This window comes from Arvicola amphibius, chromosome 6 (genome assembly GCF_903992535.2).
Source record: "Arvicola amphibius chromosome 6, mArvAmp1.2, whole genome shotgun sequence".
In the NCBI taxonomy this organism is placed as follows: domain Eukaryota; kingdom Metazoa; phylum Chordata; class Mammalia; order Rodentia; family Cricetidae; genus Arvicola; species Arvicola amphibius.
Window position 1 is genome coordinate 80,817,383 of NC_052052.2, and position 19,731 is coordinate 80,837,113.

Sequence of the window (19,731 nt, forward strand, 5' to 3'; positions counted from 1 at the left end):
TCCTGACTCACACTTTCAAAACTAAAATCCTTTACTGGTGAAAGGAAATCTTGAATAAATTATTGAACATCTCTGCGTCTTGATTTCTTTACACAGATGGGCTATATCATGTTAAAATTAGCTTATAGGATCCACATTATTAATTTAAAAGGACTTAATAGAAAAAATCATAGAACTAACTTAATTAATATAGTTGCATTAAGAACCTATCCTCTGTGTTATTATGACTACCACCAAGGCAGGTATGAAAAACAAGCCTATCTGAAGGACTGGCATTCTCATGGAAGGAATCTGGGAGCACTTCATTTGTCACTGGTGCAGATTTATGTTCAAATCTCAACTTCACTACTTAAGAACAGTACTTCCAACCAACTGCTTTGTCTGTGAGGATCAGAAAAGGAGGGTCGGTGGCATGTGTGGCAGCCAGCCTGGCTCAGGGGGTACGTGGAAAGGTTCATTCCTCTGGTGGTCATTTCTCAACTCAGCAGCCATCTGTGACCGACATCTTCAGTGCAGTGACAGATAGTAACTACCTGACCTTGTGGGCCACTGAGGGCTTCCATTGGTCACATGGTAGCTCTCCTTTGTGGTGGCAGTATATTAACAAAGGGGCCTACATGTGTTTCAATGGGCCTTTATTGCCAAAACCGGTTGGCTTTGACCTTAGGGAATGATTTACTGATCGGGGACTACTGTGAGCAGCACAGAGCACAGGGTACACAGATTAGCCACCTTCTCCTTCCTTTAGGCTATCACAGTGCTCACAGGCCTTGAAAACCCTCTGCCTGCAAACCTATGTCCTCAGTTTTCCTTGTAATCTACCCTGCTGACTCTCTTTTCATACTACAAAAGCTCTCTCCTCCCCTGAGTGCTAAGTAATCTGAGCTCCTAGTAGTACTGACTTTGAAATCACTGTAAGGTGCATTTTCCAGCTCTCCCAGGCCTGCCTTACATGCTGCTGCTTCCTTGAAACCAGCAGAGAGCTTGGAAAACAGAAGGTACAGTTAACAGAGAGGGAGGGAAGGAAGGGTGAAATCTAGTAGGCAGTTTGCACCCTCTTCAGCCCGGGGCCGTGTGCACATGTTGGAGCTAGCGTCTGCCCTTTTCTACACAGTGACGTTTGCACATCACCTCGACTGTCCATCCATCATTTTATTTTAAGAACATTACTTTTGTCTCCAAAAAAGAAAAGGAGGATACAATTAGGACTATATTCCTCCCTTGCTTAATATTTCAATTTCCCTCAGGGTCCTCCCTTCAAGTAGAGATCACAGCTCATGAATATTAAATATCTATTCCAACTCAACATGAATTCAAAGCAACAGAAGAGAGCCACCACCCAGAAAAAGGCCTTGCTACCAGTCTAGAGACTTTTTCCCTCTTCAAGTTTACCTAAGCTATAAGTGTATGGATACACTTCAAGGCAGATGGATTTCTGGTCCCTTTTAGTACCATAAGGAAGTCCTTGTTCTTAAATGCCCAGATTCACCTGCCAGGACTCCGGAGGGCTGCCCTTCAAAAGCACACATCAAAGTCTGGTCTCAATTCCTTACTTTAAGAAAGCTTCAAGTGGGTTCCCTGGTCCTGACCCCTTCCTGAGAGTCAGCAAACTGACTCAGGGCTAAGGGCTAGAATTCCTCCCAGCTGGAATCAGAGGTCGCCTGTTTCTTTCACACCAGTTCGGTCTCTTTGTGGGGCAGGCCTCCCTGGTTTGCAAACGGGGTAGTGGGCCTTGGTCTGTGGCAGACAGGCAGTTTGATCCTAAGGAATACTGACTTGAGAACTTTGAACGTATTCCTAGACCTCCCGCTGGAGGACTCAGATCTTTGGTCCTGCCCACACCTCGGTCTTCCGCCCCATTGCCTCCTTTTCCTGCTCTTTTGTGCCTTCGGTGACCCCATTTGACCTTCAGGGTGAAAGGAATTCCTTTCTCCTCCCAGAGCCCTTGTCTTAAAACCGCACGGTTTAAAAACAGTAACAGCCGGGGATTTTGATTCTAGAAGTTAAAACTCCAGAGCCCTTGGGGTCCGTCTAACTCATCCCCATCCCTTGACGCTGCGTGCCAAGGCCTAGATACTCTGTAAGAGGTACCAGCCACAGGAATTTAGTGTCAGGATACAAAGATCTGGCTCAGAAGCAGTTCTGTCTTAGACGCACCATCTGCTTCTGCACTAGCCGGTTCTGAGGTACAGAGGAAGGAAGGAGAAGAGGAGTCCACAAGATACCCTAAGTCGTCGTCAGTACTCCAAACAATTCTGGTATTGATAATGGTGTCTGTTTTCCAGGAGAGGAAACTAAGCAGCAGCATTGGGAGAGAGGTGCCCGGGACGACACAGAGAGAAGCCATGGGTTCCACGCTCCCCTGTGTAACCACGACAATGGGACCCAATCCAGTGCTATTTTATCCCTGTGCTAGATATTAGAAATCAATGAGGCTAATGTGGAGGGATGAGAGAGAAGGCTTGGGAAAAGATGGTCCAATCACGCCATCACTGAAGAAATGGACTTTATGCAGAGAAATGGACTTTATGCAGAGAGGTTTTGTGTGTTTGTTTTGATTTGGCTTTTTCATGGTTGTAAACATGTCATGGCAAAGACATAAGAAAGATACATGTTCACTTTCGTTCCTTCCAGGACTCAGTGTTATCAAACAGAAATGCCAGGAAATACTTTCCTGCTCATTCAAGACTATATCCAGGTTTTGGCCAAAATCTTCATTCTGTTCTCAGATCTTCCTAGTGAGATGACTTTGGACAGCTCCCTCAGTGCCTCTTGATTTTCTGGTCAGTAAGATGTGTACTGCTACTCTAGAAGATTAAAGGGCATCATCTTTTTCAGAAAGTTTCTTAGCATGATAGAGTTAGGCGTCTGACAAACGGAGCCCCGCCTTTACTGCCTGTTACAAATTCCCTTCTTCTGATTCTGGCTGTACTACCATGGGCAGTGTGCATAATATTTCAGATTCACACTTTTATCCTCTACCAAACAAGGTGATGACTATAGTGGTTTTAGGTGTTATATAGCTTCTGGGAACATTGATGCAACTTTTGAATGAATCGTGTAATAAAAAAAGTAATGAACACTCATCATGCTTCCAGGTGTGACCAGTTTAAATGATGAACATAAATGAACTGCTTTCTACTTGTTTGTCATGCCTCGGGCTCGAACTCGTGGTAAGCTAATCCCCATCCCCAGATCAATGAGTATGTGTGGCTTTCACAGCATCTCTAAGAAGTAGCAATAACTAACATATTACTGATGAAGAGGAAGCGTAGGTTTACAGTGTCTTGGCACCTACAATGCGACAACACTATGTGTTCTCTGCTAGGGCTGTGAGCACCCGAAGGCAGTCCATCTCCACCATGGACTTGCCCTTCATACCTTCTGTCTTTCTTTTTCTTTCTTTCTTTCTTTTTCCAAATAAAGTACTGTCTTTAAGCCAAGAAAAAGGAGAACATTGTTTCAAGAAAATCTTTTAGGGGAAAGTTGGTACTTTTCTTTATACAGGCAAGTGCAAGTGGATCTAGGCAACCGGGAAAGTCTAATTTTGATTCTTAAATTAATTTTTTTAAGGTGAGAGATTTGATTCGCCCATTATGGTTACACATTGTTAGAAAGAAAACTAATAACCAAAGTTGCTCCCAGTAGAGCTCACTCAGCTGTCTCGGTCCCCACTGCCAAAGATACTGTTCTCTGAGTCACTGTTGTCCTAAACTCTCCTCCCAGTATCCACCAAGAAGAAACAAAGATTCATCTTCTTGTTTTCCTTTCTTGCCTTGGCTCAGTGAGGCCAGGACAGTCTGACAGAGGGGCCACAGGCTAGGTGACCCCCTGCCCTCCCAGCAACTGGTGGCAAGGCAGATTGATCTTCAGCTCCTAGCCCTTATCTATCTCCCAGAGAAGGGGGACCCTGGGCAGTAGGGAGTGCTAATTGAGTTACTGACCCTGGCTCTAACACGGGGGTGCAGATGCCTGCTGTCAGGAATGAGAGACAAAGGGATGCTGAAAGCTGCGGGGAGGGGGAGGAGTCTGGAGGAAGAAGAAGAGACACAGTGGGAGTGCCTGCAGTCCTGGGAGGTAGGATATGGGAGTCTCTATGACTTTGTTTTTCCTTGACTATATGTCAACATTAAGTAAGGCTTAAGTCTCCTGGAGCCTTTAAATAGCTTCTAGAGAAGCTAGGATTGCTGGGCATTAGGTGGTTAATGAAAACACAAAGAGTCTTTCACGAAGGGAAAAACTAAGGTTCCAACGTGCTGCACGGGGTCCACCGCTAAACTGGGACCTGGACTGGACTATCCGAGACTACCCTGAAACACGCAGGGTGGGAGACGAAGACGCCCAGGGTTGATCTCCTGAAAGGGCTTAAGTGCCTTTCTGAAGGGAACACGTTTCCAGCTTTGCCTCAAGATATATGACTAAGTACAAACACTTTGGAGGATACTGCACATTCTGTCTGACTAATTTGACCATTACCTTCCCTCCTTCGGCTTTTATCAGTAGCCTGTCTGTGGTTTATGAGTCAGAGCCTTCCCGAGGAATCCCCACTGCTGCTGAACAATGCCTCCAGCCAGCGCCTGCTGGGGGAGTTATCCCTTCACTGATACCAGGGTCTTGAAAGGAAACCCCAGGCCTGGTGTGTGTTATAGTTCTAAAAGGCGGAAAGAGGACAAGATAATTTCCACATTGCAAAAGGGATGTAATCAGTATTACTCAAGAGGTCTTGTGGGCAGTATTTGTTTTAATAAGAAACTTATTATGTGCTGGGGGACTGGGGCACCGAGGGTGGGAAAGTGGGAAAGGGAAGTCACCAGAGTGTTGCACAATAACACATTGGCACCTTGGGAATACTTCCGGATGTGTGGGCTTCTGAAAAGTGAAGGGGAATGCCCCCATAAATCTGTCACCCACCCTCACACTGCTGTCACTGGCCCAGGGAAAACAGCCCTTCTAAAGGGCCTGTGATAACAACGGCAGCAGAGGAGGAGAAGGAGCAGGAGGGGAATGATGACAAGAACTAAGAGGAAGACAGGAGGTGACAGAAGAGGAAAAATCAGAAATGAAAAGCAGAAGAAAGGAAGGAAGGAAAAAGAAAGAAGGAAGAAAAATATTTCCAATGGCAGAGTTCCAGAGGAGAAAGAAGGGTCTTTTATTCAGTCTGGAGGTAGAACTATATCTCTGCAAGCTTGGGTCAGCTGAGACAACATGGAAAAAATCTCAGATCTCACATGCAGAATAAGAGCCACACATAGGCTCATATTAAATAAAACTAAATAGTATAGGGCCACCCCACTGCGATGCTCCCATCAAGAACTATTGCAGCTGATACATCTTCCACAACATCAGAGGGATTTCTCTTCAGGAAATGCTACTAAATATCCTACGTTGTGAAGATATTTTTCAGTTAGGATTTTAAGGTATAATCAATTTTGGATAGCTTAGGCGAAATAAGCAAAATAAGCCAGCTATTTGAAATGCCCAGTATCTGATGGAGGGCTTTCTTGGAGAACTGCAGACTAGGAATTGCATGCCCTAGAGGCCAATTTCAGGCAGAAGATTTGGCGTTGGGAAGAACTAACACCTGTTCCTGTGCCTCCTCAGCTGGGATGCTAGAAGCTGTCTCTAGTACTTTGGATACTGCCACTAACTACAACCTCAACAGAACGGATTCCATAGTGGCTTCAAAATCCAAGTTGGGTATTGCTTGTCTGTTGATAGAAGGTAAATCTAGGCTGTGAGCCCCACATGAGCTAGCGTGACTTAGGGAAGAACCTTCAATATTCAAATATTTCTAATGAGGATTGGGCTCTACCTCATTGGGAGAATGATTCTGATTCCTTAAGTCTAGAAAGAGGATATGGATAGATACCTGTCAGAGGTGAGCCCCAGGTCTTTGACATTTTCTGGATGAGAATACCTTGTATAGCCAAGCTGTGATGTGAACCCAAGTGATTTTCACAGAGGGCCATTTTTTTGGCCACTATTCTTGACACACACACAATAGTAAGAATGTCCACATCAACAAAGCCCTCCGCAAAACTCTCGTCTCACTTCTCTGAGTCATTAAAGCTAGTGTGCATGTGTGTGTACGTGTGTGCATGTGTGCGTGTGTGTGTGTGCAAATTTCCCTCTTAATATTTGAGACATTTTTCTTAAAAGGAAATTTTTCAGACTCAAGCTTTAGAGTTTGTGTTGGAATGAAATCTGCGAGATCTGGTATCTTAGGAAGCTTTCCATTCTGCCTGGAATGCCTGTGTGTCTGTAAGAGTCTATCATGGAATTCTAAATGAGCAGTCAGGGTACAGCTCATATCTTTAACACAGACATGACTCAATGTAAAAATGAAAGACTTCCTTTATATCATCTAGGTATTCCACTCCATTACATTATTACGTGAATTGTTTCATAATAATAAAGTCCCCATTAACCTCCAAAGCTCTTTAAATCCGAACTGATCAGTGACCTTTCTTGCAAGTAACTTACACAGAAGTGTATACTCAGACCTGGTTTTAAACTTGACTTAAGCCTGTGTGCCTATCTTCTACATCAAGCACCCTGCCTTGTTTTGTAAAAGTGATTCATAGAATAGGTACCTGGACAATAATGGTTTATAAATATGCCTGACATAGAAAAGATGACCATCAAATACTCCCCCCAACAGAATACTTAGGACCTGTAAAGAAGACATTTGCAAGATGAACTGGGTCTCATCTTCTCGACAACACCCTTTCCTTCGGTTTTAATTCTTCACAAATGTTAGAGAGCACAATTTGAAAACTGCTAATCTTGAATCTTTACTCAAAGCAGGAAAACGTGATGCCCAAATTGGCAAGGAAAACAGATTCTAGATTCACCACTTAGTGCTACTTCTAGAAGATCCTCTCAACCCTACCACTCTATATTTAAAATTCAATTCAGTTTCTGACAAGTGGTTGATAACACCCTAATTTCCATGCACTCTTTGCACCAGGTTATAGCAACCAAAAGAATCAAAATTCTAATGCACAGTTCAGCAAGTGAAAATCTTTGTAGCTAAAGGGACAGATAATATTTTGAGTTCTCTGGGTCACAAGATCTTTCTTTCACCCACTCTCCTCTGATGTGTCCGGGGAAGCTTTCAGACTTCGGAATGTGAGTGAATGTGATTCCTGAAATATACAAATCCTAATTCCAGTCTGTGGACCACAGTTTACTGACCCTTGCCTGAAAGCAGCTTTCCAGTCATCATGTATTGTTGACTAGTTCTAGATAACAGTATAAGAATGTTAGACACCAAGCATTTATTTTAGGGGGTCCATGCTGAATACCCCACCTTTACCAGAACCTACTGTCTTCCAGGGAGCTCTAAAGTGACATTCACATAAGTAAGATAGGTAAGTATTTTTTGGTATACTTTGGGATCAATGATACTTGGCAAAGGTGAGGGTTGGGTTTGAGTAACATTATAATTCAGCCACACACACTGGAAACCATATAGTAGAAAGATCAATTCTCAGAGATCCTTACCTAATCATTTTCATTTAGAGAACGTGGACATAGGCCCAAACCTGCTCAACCTTATGTATGTCTTTAACATTAGATCTAGAGCTCGACTCTTGATTTTAATTCATGTTCCCTGTTGCCATCCCACTAGGCTAGTTAGTAATCAAGTTACCACAATAGGCTACTCTCAGCTCTCAACCTGGGAGAAAGTCTTCTGCAATTAAAAAAAGAAAACGAGGCGAAGTTCTGCCTAGAAACTGTCAAGTCCTTCCTCATTTAATGTCTTCCTTTTGGAACCACACTCATTTGCACAGCATCTCCATGGTGTTGCGCATCTCCGACTTGGTGCAGCAGATAGACAGTAGGTGCACCAGAGTTGTGTTCAGAATGGAAGTGACAGTAAATGATGCATTTTTTTTTATGCTCACAGACCTCAGTCTACTAGGAGACAGAGCAGCGCTTTAATGCACTGCAGAAGCAAAGATGCAATGACATCTCTTCCCCACAGTCCTCCTGGAAGACGGCCTTTCAGTGAGAAATCTTCCCACCGAGGTTTTCATCCCTTCTGGAGCTGCTCAGTCCCTTTCAGATAGTGCACCTCTGTCCTTTGTACTTGCAAATGAATTGTGATTGGTTTTCACCTCCAGCCCAAGGGATTAGCGAGAGGACCTTTGATCTTCAGGTATCGATTTGCATCTTAAAGGAAGCATGATCTCATCTGGGCCAGCTCGAAATTCCATCCCTGCCCCCACCCCTGTCTGTTTACCAGCCCTGGGGCTGGACAGGGCCTCCCAAGTGAGGCTGAAACAACAAGATAGGCCAGACTCTTTGAGAAGGCAGAGGAAAACACTTTTCCCACCCGACTTGCTGAAGGTGGGGAAAAGAGGTTTGCTTTCAAAGCGTAGACTGGTCTTTTATTTGTCCTAACCTGCAGATCCCTGAGACTGTGCAGTTTGGATCTGAAGCAAGCACTCAAGCAGCAGGTAGACCCCCAGGTGGAGAGTGTAAGAAATAGGGTGAGCAGAGACGTGAGAATCACACACAATCAAGGTCAAGACATTCTTCCCTCTCAGCTGGTCACTGTGATTCAGAACACATTTTGTAATCACTTAGACTTCTGATTTTTCCCACCTCTAAAGAATAAAAAACTTACACATGATATGCTATAACATAGCCATCTTAGACAATTGGTGTGAAGGAAACCAGTAATGTTTGTAAGGTAAAGGATCATAAAATATATCACCTGTCATTGTTATCATCTATGAGGACTTGAGCTCTTGAGGACAGCAATATTTGCCCTTCTGTCCTACTGTGTTTTTCCACTTCTGTGTTCTTAGTGTTTATGATAGTGTATGTCACACGGGAGATACTTAATAAATGTGAACTAAAATGAGTGATTTTATTTAGTCATTTAGTCATAATTGTTATTATAATTGGACAACCTGCCAAGGACAAAGATATGGCAAAGACTCACCGACACAGTTGAAGGAGACTTCTTGTTGGCAGAAAAGGGAGCAGCCGTCACCATTGATCTTATTCATGTCGTCACACTCCTCCCCTTGGCCTCTGCACAATGGATATAGAAGGGGATAGCCCAGGTCAGTTTCAGAACTGAGGCTAAATGCAGAAAGGTGTTACAGCGGTCCCGGAGCTTCACTTTGATCTTATGCAAGTCTCTTTCCCTGAATTCTGGTTTTGCATCAAAATGAAATCAACAAAATGAATGGATTTATAAAACATGATTGCTTTAGTCTTAGCTGTGTTTTTATGACAAAGGACAATTCTGCTTCAAAACTGGCCTTTATGTTGACATTATTTTTTACATGCATGTGAAGAAGCACGATTAGTAAAAACTCAGAGAGAGAAACTCAGGTTCAACCTGAAAGTCAGAAAAGCAAAACAGTCAGCCACTGTCTCTTACCTCTACTTCAGTTCAGAATGGCGATCCTGCTTCCAGGCATCTCAGAATCGGACTGTGTGTGAGCTGTTTCCCCCATCATATATTCCTCTCCAGGGCTGGGATGAAAGGCGTGTACCACTACCGCCTGATTTCTATGGCAAGCTAGTGTGGTTACAGTTACTGGGAATAAAGGTGTGAGTCACTGTGGCTACTTAAGGTGTGTGATATTACTGCCTGGTTTGTAAGACTGACCAGTGTTGCTATTTTACTTTTCTGATCCGCAGGCAAGTTTTATTTATTAAAATACAAATAAAATGCCACTACGTGGCATGCTCGTGTGTGTTATGTGTCTGCATGCAGACACACATGCATATGAGTACCTGTATATGCACACATATGTGCAGATCCGTATGTACATGGATGCACATGTATGTGGAAGCAGGGTGTGTTGTTGCTGTCAAGAACATTGTCCAGTTAGGTTTTGATTCAGATTGTCCTGGAGTTCACTAGGTAGGCTGGGCTCACTGGCCAGCAGCCTAGGGATCCAATTGTTTGGCCTCTGCTGTGATGAGATTATAAACCAGCAGCAGTACTCCTTTGTTTATAAAGTGGGTTCTGGGGATCAGCTCAGGGCCTCATGCTAACAAGCAAACACTTTAGCATTGAGTGAAATCTTACTTCTTATTCTTTCTTTGTTTTTGTGGCCACCCAAACCTCTCCCAGCATTAAATATGTATTCCAAGTCTAGGCAAGCATTTTACCACTGGAGACATCTTTCCAGTCCTTATGCTTTGGACCTCCAAGTCCTTTAAACTAATAAGACAGTAGATAGAAATAGAGGAATAAATTAACAAATGACTGGATACCTCTTGTTCCTGACATCATTCTTGTCTCTAGAGGTATTCTTTTTTTCATTGTGATGTCACTCCTGTCTCTAGAGGTATTCTTTTCATTGTGACATCACTCCTGTATCTAGAGGTATTTTTCATTGTGACATCACTCCTGTCTCTAGAGGTATTCTTTTCATTGTGATGTCACTCCTGTCTCTAGAGGTATTCTTTTCATTGTGATGTCACTCCTGTCTCTAGAGGTATTCTTTTCATTGTGATGTCACTCCTGTCTCTAGAGGTATTCTTTTCATTGTGATGTCACTCCTGTCTCTAGAGGTATTCTTTTCATTGTGATGTCACTCCTGTCTCTAGAAGTATTCTTTTCATTGTAAAAGGTGGAAATGTCCAAGTCCTTCATGCTTCAGCCCTCCGTGTGCTGACAGTTTCCTCTCTCCCTCAATACACCAAAAGACTCTGTCTTGCTTTCACTTACATCCCGGGTCTAGTAATCTTTAACTAAAAAGTTCTACTCTCCCCATTGAGTTTGTTGTTCTTGTTGTCCAGAACTCTGAGGCCTATTTTTCTTGAAATTATTTCCATCACCTAATGATGATTTTGCAGAGATCAAAATGGCCAGAAAATGAGCATTGTTCCCCTCCACCCCCACAAACTAAGCTTTGGCAAGGAATAAGAAAAGCAAAATCTGGGAAATTAGATGGACTGCTGCTTTCTGGAACGTTCCAATCCTTTAGAATTAGAAAACCTTGCTCTTAGAATTACATAACCCAAAAATAACTGGCCGGTCTGCCTGGTCTGTATGACTCCCTTGGCCTGTCTGGCCGATCTTTTCATAAGTTTAAATTTATTGAAAGAAAATACAACTGGGATTTCATTCTTTAGTCACAGTAGCCTCTTGTCAAATAATCACCTACAACATGTGGCAAGCATCCACTATGTTGGACAGTTCAGGACAAAGTCCTCAGCCCTGAAATATGTATTGTATGGTGTTCCTGCAGATGCCCACTATGTTGGACAGTTTAAAACAAATCCCTCGACCCTGAAATATGTATTTTGTGGTGGTCCTGCAGATGCCCACTATGTTAGACAGTTTAGAAAACGTCCCTCAGCCCTGAAATCTGTGTTGTGTGGTGGTCCTGCAGATGCCCACTCTCATTTCCTCATGGGTTATGATGGAACTAGTTAAGCCTTCTTCTAGGAGTTGGGTACAGAAACTGAAGCAAGATTTAAATTGTCTAGCATGCTGGATAGTACCTAGATTCATTTCCCATTCCTTCTTTGCCTTGGGAGGTCTCTTAGAGTGTGTGGCAGCTGTCCCTCCCTTCTCAGAGACCAGCTGGGAACTGTCACAGCATGAAACAGGTCTCTCAGACTTTTCCTTTTACCAGGGGCAATTAACACCAGGCAATGTTTGTTGTCTTTAGGAGGTGTCAGAATAGCAGAATAGGGCCTAGCAATCAATCTTTAAGATGACCTAGGACATTGTATCAATCTCTAAGGAGCCACCCAAGTTCTTTCCTGTCTGAAAAGCCATGAGCTACATATAAGGTTTGTACTCCTGTCTTCAGCATTCTCTGTTAGTGAATCTCACAGGCTAGAAATCACAAATGACCTTCAGCTTCTTAGTTTTTTCCACGTGTTATGTAGGGAGACATCCTCCCCCTAAATCTTAGTTCCCTAAGGCAGGAGCAATATTTCCATTTTACCTTCCATCATACCCTGATCAGCTCATTCTATTGCCTTAAGCAAAACATTTGGGGTCACTAGAAACATCTTCTGGGCATGGCAGGTCCTTCATTAGAGAGAGCAGTTCTGAGAAACCTCCTTTGACCTGTTAGGCTGGAGTGGGCAGGCATCATTTTCATCTGTCACGGAACTGACTACCTTTGCCTAATACTCGAGTTCCTGTAGCAGGTTGTGACATGCCAAAGGAGGAGACAGACTGCCTCATCCGAGCAATCCGGTACCCAGTGCTTGAGATGAGGGAGAAGGCATGCAGCTGCCCCTCTACTGCCCAATTTGGTAACCTTCTCTTCTCACATTAAAATAAAGAGATGAATTCAGATGAGAATCAGGTCCTTAGTACAAATGTGTTCTACTTTTTAAGATGCGTGAATGCTTGAGAAATGTACTTTAATATTTTTGTGTGTTATTTTACTACAAGCTATGATAATGGGTCCAATCATGCATGATTGTGGAGAGGACACAAGTACGTAATGCTGTAATATAAGGTCTGGTGTGTGGTGAAAGCTTTTGGTGAACGTTCACACACGGTGTTACTATCACAGCATCCAACCATTCTTTTCGTCCCACACTGTATGAAGTTGGGAGAATCCATTGCTATGTGTCCTTCACAACAGAGTGCTTGCCTCTTAAGGGTTTCTGTGAGTGTTGGGCCTGTCCTTTCTGTTTATTTTAAATCACATTTATTCATTTAGTGAGTTCGCATGTGTGCTGAGGTGCTTTTGTGGAGATCAAAGAGCATCTTAGGGAAATGCATTTTCTGCTCCCACCATGTGGGTTCTGGGGAAGGAAGTCAGAAGGTCAAGTCTGGCAAAGTGACTTTCCTTGCTGAGCTACTCTGCCCACTCTTGTCTACCCACTAGCTAAGCTCCATCTAAACTAGAGCTACCTTCCTTGCTAGGACATTTTAAAATCAGATTCGTTTTTCTACAAAGCATGTACAAGTAGTTACTCCATTTTACTAAAGGTAACCCAAATATTTGATATCTATGCAGGGTTCTGATTCAAAGTAAACAAATTATAAAATCTTTTGTTTTTTTTAATTATGAGTGATGCTTTAAGTTATGTTGACGAGGATACTTTCAGGCCACTAAAAAGGCTTACATTCCTTGTCATATTCTGTAAATGCAGCTGCATATGTTTACAATATAGATAGACTGAGCTATAAATTAAGGCTCAAAATCTGGAGAAATTCTTTTTGATTATGATGGTTTGGATATGAACGGCTCCTACAAGCTCCTATATTTTAATGTGTGGTCATTTGGGGTAGTACTACTTGAGAGAGATTAGGAGGTGTGGCCTTGTGGAAGAAGTGTATCCATGGGGTGGGCTTTGGTTTGGTTTTCTTTTTTTCTTTTCTTTCTTTTTTTTTGTTTTTTTGTTTTTTGTTTTTTGTTTTTTTGTTTTTCGAGACAGGGTTTCCCTGTAGTTTTTAGAGCCTATCCTGGAACTAGCTCTTGTAGACCAGGCTGGCCTCGAACTCAGAGATCCGCCTGCCTCTGCCTCCCGAGTGCTGGGATTAAAAGTGTGCGCCACCACCGCCCGGCTGGGCTTTGGTTTTTCTAATGCTTAAGTTAGACTCAGTGTCTCTTTCTGTTGCTCACTGCTACAGACGTAGGACGTAGACGTAGGACGTAAGACGTAGGACGTAGGACCTGCTCCAACCCCTTGTCTGCCTGCCGTCATGCTGCCATGCTTCCTGCCATGATGACCATGGACTGAACCTCTGACCTGCAAGCCAAACCTAATGAAATGTTTCCTTTATAAGAGCTGCTGTGGTTTTAGTGCCTCTTCACGGCAGTAGAACCCTAACTAAGACAGTGCTGAAAATTCGAAGTCACAGTGATGGGTGCCTAGGAATGCCTGTAATACTTTGTGGGCACGCTGGGTGGGTTATGGGATCTTGACACTTCCTCCCGGGTGATTCTGGGATCAGTCCAGTGTTTCGTCAAGCACAGACATTTCCAAAGTTTAGAGCTGACGTCTCAGTGTGGGAGGAACTAATAACTAGTTCTTCTCTCCCTGTGTTGTTGCCCTCCATGTTTTGTTGCTGCTTTTTTTTCTTTATTTAATACAGACCTAAAATACCCATAACATATCGTAAGTTTCACCCTCAAACATAAGTGGGCCTTTATAGTTTGTATTCGTAAAGTCCAGTTCTTAGCAACCAGATGATTTGTGCCATAATTCAAGACTTAAAAATTCTTATATCTTCAATACTACTATTGATAATTCTGTTTGGAAATGGTATATGGTACCGGTCTTTCAGGGCACAAATATATATCCTTGAGATGCATGTTTCAGTAAACCACGGGAAATTATGCAAATAATTACTGACTGTATCTGTTATCTTAAATTTAGATATTACTTATTTTAAAATGGCTTAACTAATACTTTCAAGGATATCAGAGAAAAATTCAAATATTTATTTCTCTCTTAAATAATACAAATTAAGTGCAAATTTTTGTGTATCAAAAGTCTGAATTAATTGTGAAAATGCAGCTATTTAAACATTGATTATAATGTATTATTTTTCTTAATAGCATTACGTGTGTATTAGTGGAGTTGGTTCTCTCCCACTTTTATGTAGGTTCTGGGACTCAAGGTAAAGTCAGGATTTCAAGGCTTGCTTGGCTGGGCCATGCGGTTACTACTGAAAACACAGCTTTTACATGGGTCTTTATTTCAGAAGAGCTAAAATGCTTTTTAATAGAAGCTATGTTTTTCCAAGTTAATATAACTTTGACATATTCTCCTTCAACTTTTTTTGTTTAAATAAACAGAATTGTTAATAAAAATATCTTTTTGTGTGTGTGTGATGAGGCCAGTCTGGCCTCAAACTTTCTGAACGTCTGAAGATGATCTTGAATTTCTGACCCTTCTGCCCTCTGTGCTCCCAGCCCCAGTGCAGGTATGTGCTATCATGCTAGATTTATACATATCTAACTTAGGCCTTCAAGCATGTCAGGGGCAAGATCTATGCCAGTGGAAACAGTCTCCCCATTCTGAATATGTCAGGTTCAGTTCTCAGCATCCACACCAGGTAGTTCACAACTGCCTCTAGCTCCAAATGATATGTCACTCTTGTCTAGACTCTCTGCAGGCACCAGGCATGCATGTGGTGGACATACACACACGGACGGGGACACACACACACCAGACACACACAGGGACATACACATGGACACACATACTCATACAACAGAAATAAATCTTAGAAAATGACAGCATATTGCCTTCAAATACTTATGATTTGGGTTTTGTTTGTTTGTTTTTTGAGTGGATTTTCGAGTATAGACTGCTTTTCCCTTCACAAGTACAGATCTCATCCTAGCTGCTCCTCTCTTCCCAATGTGCAGGTTTCCAGTTTCGGTCACCTCCCACACAATCACCAGTGACGAATCAAACTGCTCTTCCCTCCTGCATCCCTGTTAGAGACAATCAGAGGCCGCAGACATCGAACACGTTCGTGTCACATATGTGCCATACCTGAGAGCAATTCCTAGGCTGCACATCGGTGCTTTTATCAACCCTGAAGCAAATGCACTCTTCACACTACCCATCCCCCAGCCGGAATAGTAATTGCAATCCCTAGTTGCGAAAATATTACGTGACATCCAACAGTGCATTTAATGAAGGAATTTGCCCATAGCTTATTTTGCCATCTCACATATAAGGCATGTGATTAAACCTGCCAATTGTTTTAGACTTTAGTGATAGTGTCCCTTGCAAATAAATATACTAGCAATGGAAGCAATAACAAACTTAATTTGGAATGGTGCTTGGTCTTATCTTCATTTTTATAGGAAAAAGAAGACGTCCATTTTGTGCCAGCATCTGATTGTTTTGTGCATATTTTAGAAGAAAATAGAGCAGAAGTTGATGGTGGTGAGGGTTCATGACTTCTTGCTTCTGTTTGGCAGATGCATACATCCTGCCCCAAGGACTCGGCAATGAGCAGACTGAACAGACTACAAGATATATTGCTTTTTGCATACAACTTGATATTTTATAATTGTAATTTCTAGCTGGACTGAAATCTTTACATTTCTTCATTTATTAACCCAGTGTATTCATTTTCAGGTCTCTACTCAGTCTGGAATATTGTTTAGTGCTTACAGTTTCAATATTGTTTCTTAAAATACTCTGTTATATTTCTGAGCTTTTGGCATAATTTCTGAATTGGTCATTGCAGTTTTAACAAATGTAAAATGTAGCCAGCAAAGAAACATAATTTTTTGAATATTATCATATTTAATATAAAAATAAATCTTTGAATACATTTTAAGTAGAGGAACTAGGTGAACAAAATTCCACTTTAAAGAGGATATTGGGTGTGGTCCATATTAAAAGTGGATCATCCCACATCAACGATCCAGATTAGAAATTGAGTGGGTCTTGCCACTTCAAATGATTTTGTGTGTGTGTGATTAAACTCAAATATGACTTTAAGAAAAAAAGTTTTGATTTTTTTCCCAAGATGGTTTCTCTGTGTAGCCCTGGCTCTCCTGGAACTGGCTCTGTAGAGCAGGATCACTTTTAACTTTGAGATCTACATTCCTCTGCATCCCAAATGCTAGGATTACATTCATACCCATGCCTGGCTTAAAGAAAGTTTTTTTCAGATGTTATTTAAGAATTTATTTAAGATGGACAGTGGTTACACAAGCCTTTGATTTAAAAAACAACCAATACTGAAAGCAGAGGGTAGAAAATGCACATTGGTATCTCTGGCTAAGTCATATATTATACAACTGAGAAATGTGTATGACCCCAGAAAGCAGTCATTGAATTTTCTTCCAAAGCCAGCAGATGGCTTAAAGGCCTTCTAGCAGGATGTTGGAGAGCACCAATGCCTCAGAGTTTATGCATAAGGAAGCATCTCCTACTCAAGCTCCTTGTCCAGCTCTTGACCTAATTACCATTTCCCCAAGCCTCCTTTTTCAGTGGGTGAAACTACTTACTTCTGGATAATGCCATCACCACAGTACCCGCTTCCATGGGTGTATATGGCAGTCGGTGATGGCTCACTCTCTTTGGTTCCTGAAATGGTGATAATCTGGTACTGGTACACACTGCCAAGTTTCAGATCCCTGGAAAATGCAGAGGAACTCGTTAGTTAAAACAAATTCAGTGCTTGGGGCTGATAGGCAGAGAATGAAATATTGATTCCTTTGAATATTCAGTCTTGCTCTTTTTTTAAAAAAATCAAAGGCACACTTAGTAATACAATAATTTGTATTATGCACTGGATTAAGCTTCTTTGTTCAGCACAATGGAGTACATTATAATGTACACCAATAAAAACAGCCTTTACCAGATGGATAGCCATGTAGTACTAAGTGCTTTGGACTTTGAACTTCATAGCAATCCTTGCAGAAGAGTAGCAGGGAGGATGGAATCCATGCATTAAGAGAGTGTGGGAAGAAGAGATCCCAGTAAAAGACTGGATAGGTAAGAGCACAGAAAGCAGAGGGAGGGTATCAGTTCTGCTGGGCATCATCTGACCAGGTCCTCATCTTTAAAGACCTGTACACAGAAACCCCACTGAGTACAAGATAGCCTCTTCCTTACATGGTGTTATTAGAGACTAGCCTCTTCTCCCCACATTCCTATCCATGACTCTTACTCATTACTTAAATAACAGTAGCATTCATTAATTGAATCTTGGCCTTAGGCTATGCACTTGCTATGTATTTGCTTATTTGAGAATCAAGAGAACTCTACGTGGTAACTCATATTTAATGTTGTTTTTATAGATGATGAATATGAGGCATAGAAAAGTTAAGCCAATTGTTTCCAACTGCATGCAATTGAGTAATAGCTTATATTTTGCTTCCCTTAACCCCACAGGCCTGCCTAATAACCATGTCTCTTGAAGAGAGGGCTCTAGTACTAGAATAACAGTTCCGGAACCTGGTACCTGCCAGACTTCCAACATGCCAAAACTGCATCTCTCCTCTGGCTTAAGACATCCAGGGCCTGTCCAGGCTTCCTCACCAGGAACCTGGCTACTGCCAATTATCCTCTAATACAAAAGCATGTTTGTGTCAATTCTACATGACCACATATCCACTCAAATTTTCTGATAGACAGTATTCAAAGGGATTTGTTATTTTTTATTTGCATTGACTTGTGTTATCAATTATTCATTTCTTAAGATAAAAAATGTCCCATGGGGAAAATTATGAAAGGTTAATAAGGAGATTCCCGCGTGAAAGGGGGCAGAATTTATAAACGGAAGGAAGATGTCAAGAAATCTCAGGATCTCCCTGCCCATCTGTTATTTCAGCTGTTGGAAAGGCTGAAGCTGTTTGGATAAGGCCAACAAGATGACAGGTGCATGGACAACGGACAAGGAAGGGTTCCTGATACTCAATGTAGTGAGAGTTAAGAGTTTGTAAGCAATGGCAGATTCTTGTGAATAACACAGCACTGGGGGAACAATAGACACACCATTCCCCAAGGGAGTTTGTCTTAGCAGCACTGAAGCAGCTAAACCAAACACCCTTAGGGATTGTACAAGGGCTCTGGTGATGAAGACCTAGTGAGAGAGTGAAGAAATATCTTGGGATATTGCGTAGATAAATGATGGTTGTATTGCAAACTCCCAGAATGACATCACTAAATGATCCCTTTTATTGACTCTTTATTTATGCCTCGACTAATGAGCGACTCTTCCAAAAGAAAGAGAGGGGACAGAGTGAGAGTCTAAGAAGAACATAAAGGCATAAGATAAATATGACATGATTTTTACTAGAAGCTCACCTAGATCTAAAATATGGAGGTACATTAAAAATATGACAACATTTTGAAATAAAATAAGAACTTTACTTTAGGCTACAGCCTGGGCAACAGAGGGCGTATATTCAAGGTCTGAACAAATGGGTCCCTTCTGCCGAGAAGCTTGCCAAAGTGAGCAGTGTTTCTCAGCTTCTTTTTCATATGCATGCCTCTTGTGTGTGTGTGTGTGTGTGTATCTGTGTGTCTGTGTGTGACATGATAAATTATTTGTAGCTGAAATATTTAATACGATAGGATGTCTTTCTTCTAGCTCTACCTTGGCATCTCTTGGAGCATCTTCATGCCATGTCCTCCAATGCCTCAGCAATTATCAACTTGTGGGAAAGCAAGCATGTTTTTGTGTCCTGGTTTTTATCACATTTAGCCAGAAAGTCATGAGATTTTTTTTTTTTATGTCTGAGACTATTTCAAATTAATTCTAAACCTGGCCTCATAGTATTTTCCTATGGCTTGAATGTGAGAACATCAACAGTGTCCCTGTGCACCTAGTCCTGATGAATCCCTAGGAAAGGCTGAGTTACTATTATCAACAGCTGACTAGCAATGTCCCCAGTCACTGAAATTTTCCTATGGGCTCTTTAATGGGGTTGGGAGTGAAGAGTCAGGTGATACATATAACCCTGGTGAGGCGAATTCACGAATATGGGCCTACCACCTGTCTTTTGCATTGCACAGTCTTGGCCAGTTCATCTTGTAAGGTATCATTTATTTGGAAAACATGCAGTGTCAAACACTTGACTTTTTTTCAAGGTGATCCACGCCAACATTCTGAGAATTTTACAAGCCAGGTTTTTCTGGTCTCTGTCTACCCTCCGGTAAAAGCTGTCTCCTGATGACTTCTACCCAGTGACCTGCATAGTAGCAGTGTGAACAACAAGTCATGGAGACATTTTCATAAAGCTGTGTTTCTGGCTCTTACGTCATCTCTTTGAAGCCTAGTAGCAACTACCAGAG

At 42.0% G+C, this 19,731-nt stretch overlaps 1 protein-coding gene across 1 annotated transcript in view; it reads right to left on the reverse strand.

Annotated features, from left to right (window-relative positions):
• Positions 1 to 19,731, reverse strand: part of Pappa (pappalysin 1) — a 231,629-nt gene that overhangs the window by 103,265 nt on the left and 108,633 nt on the right. The window contains exons 8-9 of the mRNA XM_038334912.1: positions 16,938 to 17,066; positions 8,957 to 9,048 (exon numbers count right to left, since the gene is read on the reverse strand). Of these exons, the coding sequence (XP_038190840.1) occupies positions 8,957 to 9,048; positions 16,938 to 17,066 (221 nt within the window). The remainder of the gene's footprint in view (positions 1 to 8,956; positions 9,049 to 16,937; positions 17,067 to 19,731) is intronic.